This window comes from Epinephelus moara, chromosome 1 (genome assembly GCF_006386435.1).
Source record: "Epinephelus moara isolate mb chromosome 1, YSFRI_EMoa_1.0, whole genome shotgun sequence".
In the NCBI taxonomy this organism is placed as follows: domain Eukaryota; kingdom Metazoa; phylum Chordata; class Actinopteri; order Perciformes; family Serranidae; genus Epinephelus; species Epinephelus moara.
In genome coordinates this window covers 25839993-25861548 of record NC_065506.1, presented here as the reverse complement: position 1 = coordinate 25861548, position 21556 = coordinate 25839993, and the positions used below count along the sequence as shown (strand labels likewise).

At 39.9% G+C, this 21556-nt stretch overlaps 1 protein-coding gene across 1 annotated transcript in view; it reads left to right on the top strand.

Annotated features, from left to right (window-relative positions):
- Positions 1-572: 572 nt before the first annotated feature.
- Positions 573-21556, top strand: part of tspan15 (tetraspanin 15) — a 50746-nt gene continuing 29762 nt past the window's right edge. The window contains exons 1-3 of the mRNA XM_050037242.1: positions 573-731; positions 19006-19191; positions 20272-20346. Of these exons, the coding sequence (XP_049893199.1) occupies positions 642-731; positions 19006-19191; positions 20272-20346 (351 nt within the window). The 5' untranslated portion in view covers positions 573-641. The remainder of the gene's footprint in view (positions 732-19005; positions 19192-20271; positions 20347-21556) is intronic.

Genomic DNA, 21556 nt, shown 5'->3' with positions numbered 1-21556 from the left:
TTCTGTTGGTATTTGTTTGTATAAAGACATTTTCATCACTAATTTGTATCTATGCGCAAGACAAAGGGCAGCCTTTTTTTTAAAAGTGTGCTTAGAATTTATCATTTTATGACAAAATCCTGAGTCGACAGGTTAATACTCTAGAGGTTAGGTAATTCATGTAGGCATTGTGGGAATCATAGACTGCAGAAGGGGGAGGGAAGTCAGTGTCATATTGCTTTGTAGCCTATTGTCATACAGTCGTCTTGGCCAAACCTTTCTTAAAATGAGGTAATGAATCCCAAAAAAAGACGTTTATTTTTCAAAATAAAGGAAATAAGGAAGCACAGTGAGCCCATAATCCCTGGATACGCCCCTGTTTGAAGGGGGTTTGAGACATTTTGATCAAATTTGTTGTTCGGCGGTCAAAAACGATTTTATTTAAGCTATTAATTAATCAAAAAACTATATATCGGCTACATATTTACGTTTTAACCGCGTAAAGCTCCTCATTATTTTATTTTTTCCTATACTGTATAACCGCCTGTCCATCCATCCATCACCCCCGCGTGCGCCCACAGGTGTGGTGACGATGACAACGCGGAAGTGTGTTGTCAACAGCGTAGCAAACCGCTGGAGTCAACTGTCCTCAGTCAGACACCATGTCCAACAAAGAAGATACCCGATACTGTCACCGCTTCTCCTACCTTTTAATCAAATTCATCCTGTTCGCCTATGCCATCGGCTGGTGGGTGAGTAACGTCATGGCTACTGTTTGTTAAAAGGGGAGCGCGCGCTGTGTTTGCTCAGAAAGCCCCGGCTTGTGGGGACAGACAGACAGGCAGGCAGGGTGTGTGTGTTTATGTATGGTGTTGGCTGGGGCTGTGTGTGCTGTTCAGCTCCGGAGAAATACAAATGTTTTTATCGAGAGGAAACGACCGATATGTGATTTATCCCATTTTTAAATGACAGCCTTCAGTGGTGTCATCTCCAGTTGTGAAGCGACAGGTGTTGTACCTGTGGAGTAATGTTATTCTGCTGGCTCTGACTTTGATAACCGTCTTGTCTGCCTCTATGTAGCCGCACCCTCCCCTGTGAACCTTTACCCTACTCTTACCTGGCTGATCTGTGCTGGGTAAACATAGCCAGGGTGCAAATAAAGACAAAAGGAAAAGAGGAACAGTACATTCAGGCTTTTTGTGTTTCTGGTAGACTCCACACACTGCTGGTGCACATTTTGTCATGTCCTGCTGTGGTCAGACATGAGTCATGTGTGGGCAACCGGATGACAGATCAGACAGCAACAAGGCTTTCAGTGCTCTAAATGACAGAGTTGGTCTAGTAATGGTAGTGTTCAGATGCCAACCAGCATATTCTGCATGGTAGTCTTTTTAAAAAAAAAAGTGTAGCAAGTGAAATGGCTCTTTGCTTCTGGTTATTTACTTATTTAATCATTTGATAGGGCTGTACTGTCATCTCAGACCATGACAGGAGTATACTACAGGCTCACAGTACACATCCACTTACTCCACAATAGTGTCAACCATATCCTGCTAAGCGCTTGATAACACTATGACAACATGTTTTTTTTTTTTTATGGAACATAAATAACTGCCGTTGAAAAGCACCCATCAACAGATTTGGAGCTCATCAGTGATGATGATCCAAGCATGATTCAGTGCGAGAGTACGCTAAAGATAAGAGTAAATAACGCCTGAGTGACTGAGAGCCGGGCGTTATCTTTATTTGCATTTGATCTAAGTGAGCAACACCTTCATTTTTCAACATCTGATTGTTTTTGGCCTGGGTGACATGCTCTGCAGTTTTTGTATACAGCAAAACCATATTTCACAGACTGCTTATTAGGGCCGGGTATCAGTACTCGATACCTTTAAGGTATTATAAGTTAGCTACATCATTGCAGCAGCTATTCTTCCTGAGGTCCACAACTTTACATTTGTGACAGTGCACAAAACAACTCACATACAGTACAACATTTAACAAAATAACAGGACTGGACTAAAACACTGACACAGACAGACAAGACAGCTCCTAGTAATTCAGCAATTAAGATATATACTTTTTCATGACTTCATTTGGTAAGTAACCACCAGTTTGGGGCTAAATTTTGCCCTGATGATGCTCCATTATTTTAATATTAGACCAAGTATTTACATCATACTATACATTCATATTTGCATGTTCCTATACACACATTACATGTGCATTAAAAGGAATATTTTTTACCATGCATGAAGTTCATAACAGTGTATGAATCACTTTTTTCTGTAATCTCATTTGGAAAACATGAAACTATGATTAGCATACTAACAGAAAACCATCTCTAACTAAATGTCCCTGCACCACAAACAAAGACAGACCCTTCACATCCTGAGACATATGGCACAATGAAACTTACCTTTGATATTAATAAATTAGGCTTTGGCAACTATACTTTTGTCTGTTTTATGGATTACCAAATTAAACCAGTGCCAAGTAGTATGGAAACATCTCCAGTCAAATGATACCTGAATTTGATCCTTTTTTGCATCGGGGGTCTGATCCCAGACTGTCTCGACCTCCCGCTGAATCAGCAAACTTTCTGCTGCTGCCGTCTCCAGGGCCGCTCTGCTACTGGTCAGTTTAACATCTGCCTGGTTAGGACCAGCTAACACAGCAGCAGCCACCAGTACCCAACACTGAGCTGATAAAAGGAACAAACTCACACAGACACCGAAACAGCTTTACTCATTCATTAAATCTGTAAATAACCGTTGGGTAACGTTAGCCATGTGATACCAACACATTTTGCCCTGTTACTGTGTGTGCAGCCGGGACTCTCACAACTGTCCCTAGCATGGAGCTCACACTCCCACAGCTGCAGCTGTTTGAGTTTGCAGTTCAGCGTGCCACCAAAACATTTTAATACACGGCAATACTGCATGCCGCTCCATTCACATTATGGGTATCACATAAAATAGGCTACTTTATTGGGTTTCGTTACTTAAGGGTATTAGTATCATAATTTTTTAAACGAGACCAATACAAGATATTAATGACTGAAGGGATCTGCTGATGGACAAGAGGTGCCTCTGCAGGTCTGGATTATTCACAGACACCAGATGTCCGGGGGACTGTCAAAGGCCCCCAAAAAAACGCAACCAGGTTATTTAGCTGCATCCTCCTCATGTGTAACAAGCTTTGCAAACATGCATCAAATCCAAAGTCCCTGGGAAAGCTATAACAGAAATACAAAGCACAATAATAATAAGAGTATTTTATTATTTAATTCATTAAAGCGGCTATAATCAATATTTTTTATAACAACAAATGTATCAAATCACAATGGGAAGACGATGTGACAGTGTGAAAGGTGTTGTTTGTAATGATGAACCTACCGAATTATCACCTGCATCTGCAACTCTCCTGGGGCTTTCCTGAGTTTTGTGGAGAGTTTCAGCTCATTATGTCCAACTCTCATAGTGTCCATTTCAGCTGCAGCAGACATCAGGGAAAAAGCTCTAAAAACCCACCATACCCGACCTGCTCAGCACCAAACAGCAGACAGACACATTTAGAGAGTAGCTGGTGAACACAGTGGAGCACTTAGCAGCTTAAGAGCCAGATATTTCACTTTTAGGAGCTGATGGAGACTGAAAAGATGAAAGAGGGTGAATATTTAATTGACATTCAACAGCTGGACATAAATATAACTCCACATGAATGATAATGTTGCTCCATAACTGCTGGATGTGTAAATAAGCAACTGTTTGCCATATCTACAAAAAGCTGTGGTTGTTAACTTTAACAAAACAATAACCTTTTCATATTTGCTAACACTGTCACTATATTCACACAGCACTAAATGAGACAAATAATCCGTGAAATAAATCATACTCTTCTATCTACTCTATCGCTTTGTAGCATTTCTAATGGTGTTACCACATGAACGAAAACATCGAATCAGACCAGAGGAGTCTCTCAAGCAGCTCATGTCGATCACTGCTCGTGAACCGCAGTCAAACTGTCAAACTAGGCAGCGCTGATCAAATGTGAATCAAGATTCTGTTACTGCGTTGTCTATTTCTCACCTCAAATGTTTTCAGAAACATATTTTAGTGCAGGGGTCTTCAGTGTTTTTCAGGCTAAGGACCTCTTAGATCAAAGAGATACAGAGCAAGGCCCCTCCCACTAAATAAATTGTACATAACTGGATTGCACTTCAGATAATTCTCTGATTATTATCAGGTCTTCTCTTGTTTGTGTTTGCCTGTAGCTGTTAAGTCAGCATCAGTTGTAGCGTGGCTCAGTACATGAGCCTCACCCTCTGCACTTTTGTAGGTGGTTTCTGAGGTGGAAGGAATGTCAGAATATCTCGCTTGAAAAGGTACAAAATGATCCATTGTGGCTCACAGGAATGTCCGAACACTTTATATTAATACAGCTAATTGGCCAATATGTTTCGATAGTGCGTAAATGTTAGCTAACTATTTCACATGATGTTATATGGATAAGAGCTGCACAATGATTTAGCGTTAGCTAGCTTCATTGCTATATTAATTTGTAAACATTAGTGTTGTGTACTGTAAGTTATATGGGTTTGTTTTATGAAAAGGTCGATTTATCTTTGCAAATAATATGTTGGATTCATGTTAATGTGTATTTTTAGCTTTTGAAAATAGAAATCAAATTATCAAACAATAATTTAGAGGTCCCCTGCAGTATCCTTGAGGACTCCCCAGGCGTCACAGACCCCTGTTGAAGACCCAGATAGTATGCTGTTTAGCTGTAAAATGAGAGAGGTGGTCTGGCTGCTGGTTGCGATGCTCTGTACTAGGGTCAGTTAAATCCAATATGGCAGCCGAGTACTTCCTCATTTTACAGCTAAACAGTACATTGAAATATGTTTTGGAAACATATGGGGTGAAAAATAGACAATACATTAACAGAATCTTGATTCACATTTGATCAGCGCTGTCTAGTTTGGCAGTTTGACTGCAGTTCATGATTTATGACTGACAGCTGCACCAGAGACTCATTGGCTCTGATTGGTTGTTGCTTACCGTTCTGAGTCGATTCCAGGGAATGCCATAAGGAGCAGTAGGAGGAGGAGGAGGAAGGACATTATATTTTTTTATTACAAACTATTCTATTCTATTCTAGTCTCATGTGCTTCTTTCAGAGCCTGCGTTATCAACAGGGGGTCTGACACCCCTAGGGAGTCCTTAGAGTTACTGCCGTGGGTTCTGCCAAATTATTGTTTGATCATTTTTTGAAAGTTTATTTTTGTCTTTTCAAAAATTAAAATGTCTGAAAATACACATTAATATTAATCCAGCATATTATGTGTTTTGCAACAATGTATCTGTGTGAAAGTGGAGTTTCCTGAAATGCAAATACAGATCAAGACTGCAGCCTGAGGCTGATATGGCCCGCTGCCTGCCAGCCTCCATCCGCCTGGTTTAATGTGCCATGCAACTTTATCGCGTTCCATGCTCCATCTCTTTCAGCTAAGGGGTCCTTGGCCTGAAAAACAGAAGATCCCTGTTTTAGAGTATAGTGACAGTTTCAACCAATATGACATAAAGATATTTTCATAAAAGTTACCACCTGTAGCTTTTAAAGTTATGTCAATGTTGTTCACAACTTGTTTCTGCTGCCCCCAAGTGGCCAAAAAAACTTATTTTTTCCAGGAGAGCACTAAAGTGTTGTCTGAAGAGCACTCTTTGTCCAACCTTACTTGTCAGATGAATATAAAGAAACATTATCTTAGCAGTAGGGGCAACTTAATATCAATAACTTATTGTTTTCAGGTCTAAATTTGATTGGTGAAAGAGACAGTTTGCGTCATAACAGTCGCACATCTTCAGCTGCAAGGAATCATTGTTGAACTCTTTGTCCAATTTAGGTGGTTTAGTGCTTGAATTTGTTCTAAGATGCTGCTCTTTGTCCACAACAAGGGGGAAATGCCTTAATGATAATAATTAAAATTTCTTATTTTTATAGCCATAACTTAAAGCCATTCATCTTCTGGTTATGACACTTCTCTAAATAAATGTCTTGAATTAACTGATAGAACTGAAACAATATTCTCTGATGGCTTACATTATGTCAACTTTTTTTCTTTCTTTTTTTTTTTTTCATAGGAATAACGGTTTTTGTGCACCATATCTAAACCCTGCAGCTGCTGCCTCTCACTGACAACATGACAGATTGTATATTTGCGCACACAGATGGCTGATTGACACAACACTTATCGTACAAAGAAAATCACTTGTTTGTTTCCTCTGTGAGACATTTCTGAAACGTTTATTCATGAGGAGAGAGTGCAGGAGAGAGTGGGATGATGAGGCAGAGGGAGTCTGTAATGGGTTTATTATGGAGAATGAATGCTGCCTTGATAGAGGAGAGGTGAAACAGATTAATGAGTTATATTTACTTTGCTCCCGCAGCTTGTTGATTCAGTCATGCTAAAGAGACTTCTCACCACATGCTATCTCGAGGAATGTGGTTTATCTCAGCGTGATGTGATACCGTTCAGAATAAAGAGCAGTTTGGGTCATATTGTCACATCCTCTGAAACACATTGACAGTAGCTAATGTTCACACACTCAGCATTAGAATGGCTGCTGTTTTTATTGATATCCGCACCAACAGTATGTCTCATAGTACTGGTGTGTGAAATTAAACATATTTTTAATTGACTGCATGTTGTTCCAACATTTCTTGCAATTAGTGACACATGCTGATACAACAAGCAGCTTAATTGGCAGCATTGGTCAAGTTCTTTGGTAGTGAGCTTGTGTCGCCTGAACACATTCTTGCGGCATGTTAACAACCTCAGTCCTTTGCTCTCTTGTAGATTAACAGATTTTTTAAACTGCCTAAAAAGGAAACTGTAAGAGTATTATTGGCTTTCAATGTCTTGCTCTCAGTTTCATTATGTCTGCCCAGTGTAAGCCTGGAGGGGATCATACATTTGGTCATGTGTGAGTGGATGTGTGTATCTGCCTGTCTGCAACCAATCTGGCAAACTACTTTACCAATCACCCTCATATTCTATACATTTATGACTGTATGGTCAAGGGTCTCTCATGGTGATTCACAACAGTTGTTTTGTTCAGTCACTGGCCGCTGACTGCTCCTCTTAACTGGCCAGAAATGGGCTCGGCTAAAAACAACAAGCTTTACTGTCTGTTTCAGGCCACATTTTGGCCTCAAAAACTGGCGTGCATAGAAAAGTTTGGTCTCATTTTGAACCAGAGTATCTGCAGATTAACTCCGCTTATCCAAAGCTGGGTCGCGTGGGCAGCAGGCTGAGCAAAGTATTCCGGACACCCCTCTCCCCAGCAATCCTTTCCAGCTCCTACTAGGGGACCCCGAGGTATTCCTAAATCAGACGAGATATGTAATCCCCCCGGCGTGTTCTGGGTCTTCCCTGGGGCCTCCTACCAGTTGGACGTGCCAGGAACACCTCTAAATGGAGGTGCTGTAATGTGAAGTTAGGCACGTTCCAATATAAATTAGTCCCTTTTTTGTTATCTTCATCACCGTTTTGACTAAGGCAGTGGGGAGGGACAATTCCACTGGGGGCACCAGACTCGGTTTTATTCCGTCTGTCGCATGGCGTCATACCAAACAGTGAGCATTTCAGAAGCGGAGCATTTTGCCTGCACGATTTTGTAGACTTGCAGATTTTGTTAATTTGGTCATTTTTCCTTGATGTTTGTGCTTCTACCAAAAGTAAGTAAGCAGGCTATGTATTTAATTGTCCCCTTTTTTTAGATGACTGGTTGCTCTGTATCAAACTTAGATCAAAACCTTGTGTCTGGTGCTCATGGTAAACGGGAAACAACAAGATACACAGGAAGGCAAATAGGCACTCCAAAAATAAAGAAAACCAGGAAAGAAATATTAAAAAACCTGTAATATTGTGGCTAAATAAAAACTGTTTCATTATTTTGTATTTGTCTCACCTGTCATGTATCTGGGTCACATGATGACCTCCTATTGGTTCCTGCTAATAGAGGAGTGGCCATACCTTTAAAAGCCCCGACAAAGACCTGCAGTAGTCAAAACACGTTGGCTCTTTTAATGATTAAGCCATTACTACAACAAAGGCTTTTTAATATTTCTTTCCTTGTTTTCTACATTTTTGGAGTGCCTGGATTTCCGTCCTGTGCTTTCTTTTCTAACCTATTTTAATTGTGTTTATAGTTGTTATTTTGTTGTACTGTAGCCTACAGAAAAACTGTCCAAAGTCCAGTTATTAATGACATGGATGAAAGGTTTATGGCTGTGTTTTGATAGTTAAAAATACGTTCATCCCTATAATTATATCTGTGGGCTATTTCACATAAAGCACTTGTTAGTAGGAAAACTTGATCTGCTCTATAAAAGGCACCATGGCTCCGTCAAAATTGGACAAGACACATACTTTTATTAGCTCTTGTGGTGGTTCTGAATCATGCTGCAGCATGTCTGCTGACATTACAAGAAGTGCTTTGAATGGCCGTCATCAGCGTGGGCACCCACCTGGCAGAGATCTGCATTCTACTGAGTGCACTCTTGTAGTTTATTGTTCCTTTATTTCAATGACCTGTCCCTTACACTGACTCAGTGTCCCACAGGAAAGGATGTCCGTCTGCTGGAAATCAGCTGCTGAGACTGCTAACAGCCAAGCAAAATGGCATATGCTGGAGAAACAATGTACAGGAGGAATTTCCTGTTTACTTTGTAAAATAAATGAAGTCATCCTTGGACAATGGTTTCAGCTAATCCAGCGTCATACTGTATGACCACAAGTGTTACAGCTAGCGAAGAGTAAAACCAAAACTAAAGCAAAGTATGAAAGAGTAAGATGATAATTCATGTTCAAAGGTCATGTTTTATCACCTTTGAAAGTCATTCTGAGTTGTTGTTGTGCCAGTGTGTGTATAACCATAGACTGTAAAAATAATGGATGTAGCTCACTGGTTTGCAGACTCTCGTTTTGAAGCCCTGAGTTCGGCATTCTGACCGTCGCCACCTTGGTATTTTGTAGCCAGAGAGGCTGGGGCTGTGCGCTAGTGAGGCGTGGATATGACTGAGAAGCTAAGGACACCCAAAGTGGTCCTCCTTTAATTATGTGTAACTTTAAGCTCTAATAAAACACAAGCACCTGGAATAGATGAAAATCCCTCCCCCCTGTGCAGTTGTCATGAATGTTGAAATTAGCTGTAGAGGCCAACACTGTTTTTTGTTCCAGCCTGTAAACATGTTTATTTATGCTGAAAAGTTGGGCATTTTAATATGGGGATCTTTGGGGATTGACCGGCTTCTGGAGCCAGCCTCAAGTAGCCATTCGAAGAACTGCAGTTTTTGGGCCTTGATTTCATTTGTTAGTCCTGGAGGTTGACTCTTGGTCGTGGCATAATGCAAACAGTGCATTTGGTAGGCAAAGCAGAGTTGGTTAACAGTGGCTCACACTGACACACTGAAACACTTGCACATATTGGGACTTCTTTGACTTTTGACCTGTCAACAGTTGTATTTGCATTGTAATTTGGGACTTTGTGCCTCACTGACTGAATGGTAACTCTTGTTGCGTGAGGGAGTAATCTCAAAATCAGTCATCTACATTCAGGCAACTTGTAGAATGTCCATCAAATAAACATGTCCCTGTTTGCTTCATGTGAAAATCATGAGGTTACAGGATGTCTTAGAATGTCTTTAAATTCAATTTTAATAAAGAATATTAGGCCTTAAAAGTCATTAAATAGTATTGCATTTGAATTTATGAAGTCTTAATTGCCACAAATATTTCATCTAATGTTGATTGTCTATCTTTAGTCAAAATGAGTCAAGGTCTTTGTGTGAAATTCCACATTTCTGATGTTACAAATCTTTTAACCTACCACTGAACCTAATGCTGTCTTTTACCTAATACCTGTGCTTACCTGTCGGCAAAATGTAGATTCACCTAACTCACTCTGATAAATATATCCCCACATAAAACCTACCTCAACGCAGGGCCACATATATATATATATATATATATATATATATATATATATACGCACTTATCTGCAATGTTTGAATGAGAAAAAAGTGTTTTGTCCAAAAATCTGTATTAAATTTGGTTAAAATTATTTTTGAAAAAGGTCTTATAAAGCATTAAATTGAAGTGTCTGATACCTGCACACATCCTGCACTTTAACTGTCCTCATAACAGTCTAAAATCAAAGATACAGTGATGTCCTCCTAGGACATGCATTAAGACAACCTCCTCTGTTACTCTCTGTGTAAACTCACACCAGTGTTATGTCTCCTTCGATGTTTGACCACATTTATTAATTGGATGATTAAACCTGAGACAAGACTAAAGTGATTCAGAGAATCCAATTAAAGAAAATGTGTCCTTTAATGTCATTTAATTTATTCATTTGCAATAAAATTCCATTATCTGTCACTGCAGTCCATCCAGTCTGATTAAACTGCAGGTTATAATTAGACTTTAAAGATCCTGTACGATTTCAGTAGCAGCAGTATCATACTCTGGAGGTATTAGAGATTCTTACTGACAGGCCAACTGAATAAAGAGATTTAATATGACGTGAAAAAGCATTTTTCAAAACCAATCTGCGAATTTATTTCATCTTTCTTTTTCTTTTTTTTTTGATTTAAAGAAGAAATCATGAGATGTATATTTTCAGCCCATGATTTCAATGCATATTTAATTGATTACTTCTAATTAATTGCAGTTATTCTAGGTTACCACTGACGCCCTGAGGACAAAGTCACAGTCCTGCAGTGAGTCCTTGTATAAGTGCATTTTTGTCCCATGTCTGCAGCTTGTAGCCTGGTTGGTTTCAGAGCCTCATCTGAATTTCGGCACTGTGCTGTAATGCCCCCAAGCACACTAATAGCACTGTGAAATTGTTTTGGCACAGTGTACGAGGTTATATAATACAACTTAACCTTGGCCTAATGCCCTGATATTGTCACTAAGTCATCTGCAGCTAAGTGCACGCTGATAAACACAGAACTGCCTGTGTTATTATATTATCTCAGCTATTTTAGTTAAGATGTGTTAACACAAACCAACAGGACTCTCTGTAAAGATAATCACTCATGATCATCTTTACAAAAAAGAAATTAGAGTCGCTCTGTTTATGGCTCTAAGTGCCTCCCTCTGCTCTTGGCTGAATTGAAGTGAGTCCAGGGTGGGCCTGCGACTAGCCAGCAGCAAGATACCCTAACAATCAGCAAGCAGGGACATGTAAGGAAAAGACATGATGGTGTATTATAAACAGTGCTCGGACCTCCGGAACTCACAGACGATTACTAATGCAGAAAAACTTATTTTCCTTCCTTCCTTCGTCCTTTCCTCTTGTCTGTCTTAATTTAGAAAGGCTGAAGATAAATCATGGCGAGGCAGACGGCAATTAGCAACAAACATGTCAGAGAAAGAGGTGTTTGCAGTAGCAACATGCTGAGATCTGACGTCTGACGCTAAGCTGTGTGTGTGTGTGTGTGTTTTCTTGGAAGTCATCTGTGCTTCAGGGAAACTAAAACTGAATTAAAAAGGTCGACTCCACCTTTTTAATTGTTTTCCGTTGAGTGACTGCTGGCGTGAAGTGACAACCAACACTGCTACAAGTGTGAAGACAACAAGGCTGTTTGTTTACTATAAAGTTACTTCTTGTGTTTAGTGCAGCTCAGCAAATGTCAGCATGCCAACATGCTTTTAACTAAAATGGTGAGCATGATAAACGTTAGCATAAATTCGGTTAGTCTTATTAAAAACCTCATTGTGGTTGTGTGTCCACCAAAGCCTTTCTTTACCAGCGTGAAATGGCAGTTGTTGTTCAGCGCCCCTTTGATCAATCAATCCATCAATTTTATTAGAGAGAGAGAGAGAGAGAGAGAGAGAGAGAGAGAGAGCGAGAGAGAGCGAGAGAGATAGAGTACACCGAAAAGGTGCTTGGTGTATCATAGGAGGCCTATGTCAGCCTAACTAGGGGCTGTTCCAAAACAGCTTTGCAACTCTTTGCAGCTGGGATAAATTTCCCTCAAGGGCATTTTACCAGAAAGGGATCTCTTGGTTTAGGTTGGAAAAAAAAGATGTGGTTTTGGAGAAAGCCTACAGGAAAATCTGATAAACTTGAAACAGAATTTCACCCAAAGTTAAACATTGTCCAACTTTTATTTTTAATCTGAAAATGGATAAATAATTACAGAAGACATTTGTTGTTGGATTTTATAGCTATGGATTTATTTTACTAAGTCACCAAAAAGACTGCAGTTTGAGGCTACAATCACACCGCAGCCCTTTTTTGTTGGCGTTGCAACGGGCATGTAAAGTTATTGGCTACATGTGAGGTGTTTCAGGGCAGAGGTCCATTCACACTGATGTCAGATATGGGTAACTACAAACATGAATGTCAACAGTCTTGGCAGGAAGATCAGATCTAGGGAAATAATCAGAATTGAGCATTAAGCCCTGTAATGTAAACATAGCCTAAGTATCCTGGTAAGCTGTAACTGAGCCTAAAACTGAAGCAGCTAAATGGAATTCAGCCATCATTCATTTTATTATTTACACCTGAGTGTTTCCTGTCTCAGATAATCAAACGCATACACGGTTGTTTAAACGTTTGTTTAAAAATCTGACCGCTCATGCCTGTTGCTCTTTGGTCCGATTTGATCTCAGTAATTACTTTCATGCATACAATGTTATCATAAAAAAATTCTCAGTGAAAATAAGATAAAGATAAACCGCAGTTTTCACTTGAAGTGCTTTTCTGTGTGTGTGTGTGTGTGTGTGTGTGTGTGTGTGTGTGTGTGTGTGTGTGTGTGTTTGTGTGTCTGCGTGCGCGTGTGTATTAGTGCTGTATTGTGTTTGGCAGCTTCTCTTGACCCTCTCTCTGGATACATAAAAAAATAATTGAAGCCATTTTAAATGGGTCGTTGGTGTTTGGCCAGTCACTGCTTCAGCTGCCTGATCACATTACAGTCCTACATTTGCCATTTGGCTGTAATTGAATCTGTGTAAGTTGCCGTCTTAATTTTAGATTTGCCTGGAGCTCATTGCAGGGACAGGTTTAGTGTTTAAACTTTGTTGTTGTGTATTGTGTGAATTCATTTTCTACTTAAATGTACAACAGTACACATTAACAGGGAGGAAAAAAAGCTGCTGCAAACTGCTTCACCAGAATCCTTCTTCATGCCAATTTGGCCTGCACGTCTCATTTAAAGGGATACTTAACTGATTTTCAACCAGTTGTGCATCATAATAAAGTGGGTAGAACATGGAGGTAAAATATGGGGAACTTTCCTCCATCTTACCAGCGTCCAGATCTCATATCTCAGCAGAAATCAGCTGTATGGTCAGGCTGTTGCTTGAACCACAGACTGTACTTCCGCATTTTCGTATGCCTGCCACCACAGAAACAAAGAGGCAGATGGTGACAGAAACCCACCCCCACCTCAGTCGCTCTTGCACCATACTATTTCCTGTGTCAAAACAGACAAGCTTGCATTACGTTATCCACCAGCGCAAGCGTTTATTGATGTGGTGCGGCGCAGTGCATTCTGGTAGTTGTAGATTTTCTACCTCTTGAGCAAAAGCAAATGTCACAGCCCTTTCCCTCTGTTTACTCTGGTCATGTAGCACCAATTCTGTAAGAATTTGCGTCTTTCTACTGCATAGACAGCCCACATTCATGAAAAGACAAACTATCATGAGACTTCAGTGCATGAGTGCAAGGCCTGCTGCTTCACAAACAATTTGTCCTTGCATTTTAGCAGACTGCATGTCACTGTTTACTGCCGTGCTGATGATGGATGGACTGTTTTATCAAGGATTCATCAGGTGTTTGGATTAGGACATAGTTTACAATGCTCTGAGCACCACAAATTAAAAACACCGTTATTGTTTAAGGTTGGCAGCAGAAATATCATACACAGATACTTCAGACAAACTCTCTGCATGGTTAATATCAGGGCTGAGTGGAAGAATAAGTTTTCTTTTCTTTTGTAATGTGGGTGAACTGACCCTTTAAGCTTTCGGTCACTCTCATTATGTCCCTCGTGGGCAGCGGCAGTCGCTGTGTCTGATTACATAATTAGCTGCTTCCAGATGCTAATTTAATGCAGATTACAGATGCAGCTTTGATGTATGTTAATGTGGCGCTGATGACGAGGCAAGTGTGGCACGAAACGCTGAAGTAGATAGTTTACAAATTATTTTTGAAGGAAGAATCAAGCGGCTGTCTCAGACAGTTGTTTATCTGGCTCTGTGCAGTGAGCTCAGGTCCGTCTACACTCTCGTCAGTGTTAACAAGTTCAGTGTGAAAACAATTATAACATTTGCCAGATGGTGGTCTGTAAATTAAAGGGTTTATTATAATCTAATCAAACCGGCCTTTTGAGGAAGAATTTAATTATTAATTTAATTTCTATGCAAATGAGCCTTGATGTGATGAAGCCTTCAGTAGAGAGCAGAGGTATGTGGCTGCTCCATAGCAGTTTAAAGGGTTTTCCTCACGTTTTTAGTAGCACCACACAGCTGAGGCTTTTACAACAAACCAACACTCTTATCAAATGAGACTTTAAAGGTGGCGTCTGTGTTTCTGGAGAAAGATTGTTGATATTTAAACTCAACACTGGAAGAAATAAGTCATGTGCCGGATCTACCTTACCTCTCTGCTCCCACTTCTTTTTGTCTTTGTACATCCACAGCCTTTCCCCTTTCCTGTGCACAAGAATGAACGCCCCCTGTTGCTGATTGGTTGAAATAGTGTTTTGAGGCTCAGTGCCAGAGCTGTGTATGAACGGCAGATTTATTTTCAGCACACACACTCACAGAGCAGACAGCTAGCGGACCGTGAGGAGATCTTTGCTGAACTGGATTTAAGTGTTTTGGATTAGAGTCGCTAACTCCACCTTTACTGTTCAGTCACTTGTGGCTGACCTGTTTGCATATATTTGAGAAAGCCTGCAATTAAGCTCCATTAGCAGATATAGAGTACGTGTTGAGACTGCTTTTAAACCTGAAGTACAAAGCCAAATAAGGCAGCTGATCAGTGTGCACTGGTATTTGAACACCAGAAAAGCCAAGCCACCATCATTATAGGGATGATCTTAATGTATATTTTAATTGTCAAAGATCTCAGTTTTCAGAACATTAAACTTAATTGTGTCCGAATTATAATTGCATTCTTTAAGTGGAGGTTTGTTGACCTTTTCTTAAAACTTCTTAGTCGTTCTTTCTAGTTTTGTTGGAAAAAAATGGTGATGCCATTTGAATTCAGAAGTAGCAGAGGATGTATAGTTTTGACAAAGTTACACATTTACACCAGAAATTGATGCAGAAAAGTCACAAATTGGTGCATAAAAATTCAGCTGAGTGCAGGACATAAAGACTTTGATGCTCAAAATTTTCTGGTAGATGATCCCCAAACATTCGTGTGTCCCTCAGTGTTGAAACAAAACCTACACTCTTGTGTTTGTGTGTGTGTGTGTGTGTGTGTGTGTGTGTGTGTGTGTGTGTGTGTGTGTGTGTGTGTGTGTGTGTGTGTGTGTGTGTGTGTGTGTCTACTCAGACAAACAGCACCCATTGTTCGCAGTAGATTCACTGTATCCCAAACTAAAGTGCTTTAGAGAACCTAATTTAAGAAAGCTGTAATTTACGATGACAACACTGAATTATCTGCAGCCCACTCCAGTCTGGAGAAAATGCAGATTATATTTAGACTCTAATTAAGATGTATGATGTCAGTAGCGGAGTTTCATACTCTCAAGGCTCTAGAGGTCCATACAGACAGGCCGATAATGCGTAGGGAGTTTACAGATCCACTGACGATCAAACAAAACTAAAAGTCTACAGAGGGATTCTCAGCTTGCTTTCTGGGGGCCACATTTGCAAAATGACAGGAGGCCAAGGGCCAGTAAATAAACAAAGATTAATATGTATAAATATTAACCTGGACCACTGTCAGTGTGGGATTTTGGGATTTTTTTGTGCAATCTGACACCTTATTTATATTCAGATTACCAAAAAAAAGTCACAGTGTGAATCTGTTAATTTTCATGGTGAATTAGAAAATAGTTGACAGGCCAACCGGCACCCTACTGCAGGGCAGATTTAGCGGTACTTAGCATCTCTTTGAACTAAATGACAATGCTAACATGCCCACACTAAAAATACTAACATCTAAAAATACTAACATGCTGATGCTAAGCATGTGCAGGTGTAATGTTTACATGTTTGCTATCTTAGCAACTACTAATTAGCACAAAACTTAAAGTACAGCTGATGCTGCTGGGAATATTGTTAGTTTAGCATGTATTTTCAATGTCTATTGAAATTCTTGGCATCTAATAGTCTAATATCTAATAGTTCCTTCACATAATTGTTGAGATATTTTCCTGTGGATCCAAGTGATGGACAGACAAACACAATAAACAGTATTTATAACGCTATAAAATAAATTCCTATCATTTAAACTGTCAAACTGGTCAGAACAACTCTCCTGGACATAACCACTTAAATAAAGATTCATCTTCAGTCAAAGACCTCTCATTAAGGATGGGGTAATCTTGCCTTTGGAAGATTACTTTCCACCAGTGTCCAACTGGTTAGTATTATCTTACACCATAGTATCATCTTCTGTTATAAAATATTATTATAAAATAAATCTAATTTTAACCCTCCGTCCAAACCCTCCCATACAGGATGGGTAACCTTTGGAAGATTAATTTCCACCAATGTCCAATTAGTTAGTGTTATCTTACAGCATATTACCTTTTGTTGGCATCATTGAAAAAATCGAATTTTTAGATTTCTAGTCCAAAACCCTTCAGTAAGGATGCAGTAGCTTTGTCTTTGGAAGATCAGTTTCCATAAAGTGGGTTACTGGTTATATTTCTCTCAGACATAGGCACACTCACACGTGCGGAGATGGCGGGTCTTCTTCTTACATCCTCAGAGGACTCTCAGCTTGTGTCTCTGTATGTAACTGTCACATGATGACTCAACACAGTAAAATCTAATAATAAAAGTACGCACTTACAGCAACTTAACACCGCCTGTGCCGAAGTCTGGGGTATCATGAATCGAGCGATTCCACTCATCATCTTCTGCCCCTGCGCTGCTCAGACATGGTAGTCCCCTGCTGAATGTTGCTCAAGGATGGAACGACAGAAAATACTCTCATTGTACTCATTCCCACTGACTGGCCTGACCTTATCATGGTCCGGCTGCTATTCAGATCTGTTTTTGAACAGCGTCTTTCTTTCTATGTTCTGACTAGAGCTGCAGCTTCTCATTGACATTTAAGTACTATACAGGACGGGTGGCAATCCTTACTGCCAGTAGTGCTGCAACTAACAATTCATTTCATTGTCAGTTATTTTCTTGATTAATCAATTAGTAGTCTCGGCACCAGACAATCAAAGATCTCCACCTTCTGATAGCTAGTTTAGTTAAGCAAAGCATCTAAAGACTGACTTGTGAGTATAATCAATTAGTGGTTTGGTGTATAAAATAGAGGCAGCTGTGGCTCAGAGGTAGAGTGGGTTCAATCCCCGGCTCAGTGGGTTCAATCCCCGGCTCCTCCACTCCGCTTGTGGAAGTATCCTTCTGAACCCAAAATTGCTCCCAGTGGCTGCTCCATCGGTGTGTGAGTGCTTGTGAATAGTTACTGAGTAGCAGGTGGCACCATGTATGGTAACCTCAGCCACCAGTGTGTGAATGGGTGAATGTGACGTCGTGTAAAAGTGCTTTGAGTGGTCGGAAGACTAGAAAGGTGCTATAAAAGTGCAGTCCATCTACCATTTACCATTAAAATATAAAATGGTGAAAATTACAATGTTTCCCAAAGCCAAAGATGATGTCATCATAGTGTTCACAACCTTAGAAATATTTTGTGTACGGTCACGTTACTGATTAAAGCAGTGGTTCTCAACTTGTGGGGAGGCATCAAGCGACTGCAGATGGATGATGGATGACCAGGGAAAAAATATGGAGTGAAACAAAGCTGAATTAATATGATTTATGTCAGTAAAATAAACAAGAGTTTGCTGATGTTATCATTCTGACTTTTATTTCACCAAATGTAACATTGATACTTTTTCCTTAGTTTCTCCCGCAATTATTGTTGATGATTGATTTTTAAAAATGTGGGTGAGCGGCTTCTTAATTGGGGTCATGACAGAAAAAGTTTGAAAACCTTTGGATTAAAGAAACCACAAAATAGCCAGATTTAAGAGGTTGGAATCAAAGTATGACTTTTTTTCAATTATTTCAAATTACTTATACCGTCAGATTAGTTTGCAATTAATTTAATTGTTGACAACTAATCGATTAATAGTTGCGGCTCTAACTGCTAGTAGGTAATGTCATATAATTGATTGCCAGTAAGGCAAAAAGTTAAACATTTGCACCATTTCTTATATGTACATTATTCAGTATACTAGTATTTCTGCTAAGGAGTCAATGTTTTTGAAGGGTTGTAGATCTAATGAATCTCTTACTGTAAAAAAAGACAGTAGTTTGAGGTACTGTTGACCTGTTTTTTATTAATAACACATGTCCATAGAATTCAGGTCATCATCCAGCTGTAGAGCAGCTATACACAGAGAAGTGTAACTAGAGTTTTGAGTTTTAGTCAATCTTTTAAGTTCTACTTAAATAAATAAAGTAACTGAAAACTAAATGCTAAACCTAATAGCTAATGTAAGGGATCTGAAAATGAGAATCAGATTTAATAAACCAGCTGTTAAAGCCCAGTTTACAAATGTCTGATCACGTTTGCACATATCATATACTGTGTGTCGAAACCTGATGATTCCAAGGCTTTTTTCTGCCAGCACCTCCTCTACATATAGCCTGACTTGTTTCTCCAGCTCAGTGGTGGCTGTGTAAGCAACATGTAAATGAAGAAATCATGAAGCTTTGGTTTTATTTTGCTGACACCTGCTTGTTTCCCGTCATGTTCAAGCTGATGACTAACTCGTCCTAACTGCTCCTTGTGTTTCCAGTTGATAGGCGGCTTCATCCTGGCCATTGGCATCTATGCTGAGGTGGAGAGACAACGCTACAAAACGCTGGAGGGAGTGTTTCTAGCCCCGGCTATAATCCTGATCCTCCTGGGAATCATCATGTTTATTGTTTCACTCATTGGAGTCTTGGGCTCACTGAGGGATAATCTAGTCCTTCTGAAAGTGGTGAGTGATGTGCTGAGAGCTGAGTAATTTGTCTTTTTGAGCAACAAAGTGGCTTCTAGGGTAGGATGTGAATGTAAATGCTCTATTTATTCTTTGTTATTGTGAGTGACACTCTCTAAGAAAAGTGCATGCTTTTACTGTGTTAATTTTCTTATTTACAAAGCAGCAGTGGTTATGAAGCAGTGTTTGAATATTAACCTCTATTTTTACGGATAAATTCATTTTAAACACTAGAAAACCTGTGAAAAAGATAAAGGTGTAGCAGTTTTCATCTTAAACTGTGCAGAATGAATTGGCAGTAGTGGTTCTTCAGACACTGCTTCACTATAAAGCAAGGTGTGAAAGCATTGTTAGGTGGGAAAAGGCTGATAACATGAAGATGAAGAACTGATTCCTATACAGACCATTTCACTGTTGCAAACACAGATATGCTAAATGGGTTAATTTCCTGTTGTTTAGCTGGATAATAGCAGTACTAGAGAGAAAATGAGAAGCTGTTTCATGGCAACACAGTTATAATAAAACAGTATATTAGTTGTTGAAGACAGAGGGTAAGAAAGTCACTTGACTGGGCATGAGATGTTTCAGATGTTGTTGCAGATTATGTAGGTGGCCATACTGTAGCGTCCCAGGGGCTTGGCATGTAGAGACAGCCCAGAAGAAATGAAGACAGACAGTACTGCAAATGCAGAACTTAGAGACTACAGTTAAAGCTTGATCCAGAAAAACAAGCAACCTTTTATGTGATATGCCTGAGACACAAGTTGTCCTATATATACACAATATATTTAGAAAAGAACACTGGTGCCTGAGTTTAAGACCAGTTGCTGTTTCGTTGAGAAAAGCCATCAGTGGAAGAACATTATGCACACCCTAACTGTGCCTCTAAGTGAAAACACGATACGCATCCAAACTATTAAGAGATACAGCTTTAAGGCCGTGACAACCCTAATTTCATGGTATCGAAGTTCACTGATAACTTCAACAAGACAAAAAACATTATAAAAAAGATGAATGTTAAAATTTGAACTGTATAATGTCTAAGTGTGTAATGAGAAGAATTCCTCTTTGTTGTCACAGTTCATGTACACCCTGGTTGTGTGTCTGATCCTGGAGCTGCTGGGGGGAATATTAGCGCTGGTGTTCCGCAACCAGGTGAGCTGTCTGAGGTGTTGATTTATAACCTGACATTTAGAAACACACAGCAGGCTGACATGTATCCAACACTGCATGTCCCTTCTACATACACAATGTAGTATGAATGAATAAATGAACCATGACCAACTACTGTACATTACATCACACTTAAAGGAACAGTGTGTAAGATTTAGGGGGATTTAGTGGCATCTAGCAGTGAGGACTGCAGATTGAAACCAGCTGAAAATTCTCCTGGTTAGATTTCCTTCAGTGTTCAGGAGCCATATTAGCCTCAGCGGTGTCCTCCTCTCCAAAACAAATGGACCTGGTAATTTAAACCAGTAAGAACACTGAATGAAGCCGTTTTCAAGTAAGAAATAAGTGTTTCTACTACAGACAACTGTCCCTTGCCTACAGTCAAGTATAGTGGTGGCAGCATCATGGTTTGGGGCTGCATGAGTGCTGCCGGCTCTGGGGAGCTCGGTTCATTTAGGGAAACATGAATTCCAAGCAGAGCATGATCGCCCCTCTTCAGAAACTGGGCTGCAATACAGTTTTCCAATGTGATAATGACCCAAAACACACCTAGAAGATGACAACCGCCTTGCTGAGGAAGCTGAAGGTGAAGGTGAAGGTGATGAACTGGCCAAGTATGTATCCAGCCCTAAACTCACCTGTGCACCTGTGGGCCATCCTCAAGCTGAAGGTGGGGTAGCGCAAGGTGTCTTCACATCCATCTGCTCCATGATGTCATCATGGAGGAGTGGGAGAGGATTCCTGAAGCAACCTGTGAGCTCTGGTGAATTCCATGCCCACAAGGGTTAAGGCAGTGCTAGATAATAATGGTTGGCACACAAAATATTGACACTTTAGGCACAATTTGGACATGTTCACTGTGAGGTGTACTCACTTATGTTGCCAGCTGTTTAGATGTTGATGGCTGTGTTTTGAGTAATTTTCAGAGGAAGGTAAATCTATACTACTATACAAGCTGTACACTGACTACTTTAAGTTAAATCAGAGTGTCATTTCTATAGTGTTGTCCCATGAAAAGAGATAATGAAATATTTGCAAAAATGGGAGGGGTGTACTCACTTATGTGAGATACTGTATTTTCAAATTCAGACTTTCAGGAGGTTTTTATCAAGAGCCAAATTATCTGCAGAGGTCTCTTCCTCTCTAAAACAAACAGACCCGGTGATTTAAACCAGTAAAAGCATGGAATGGC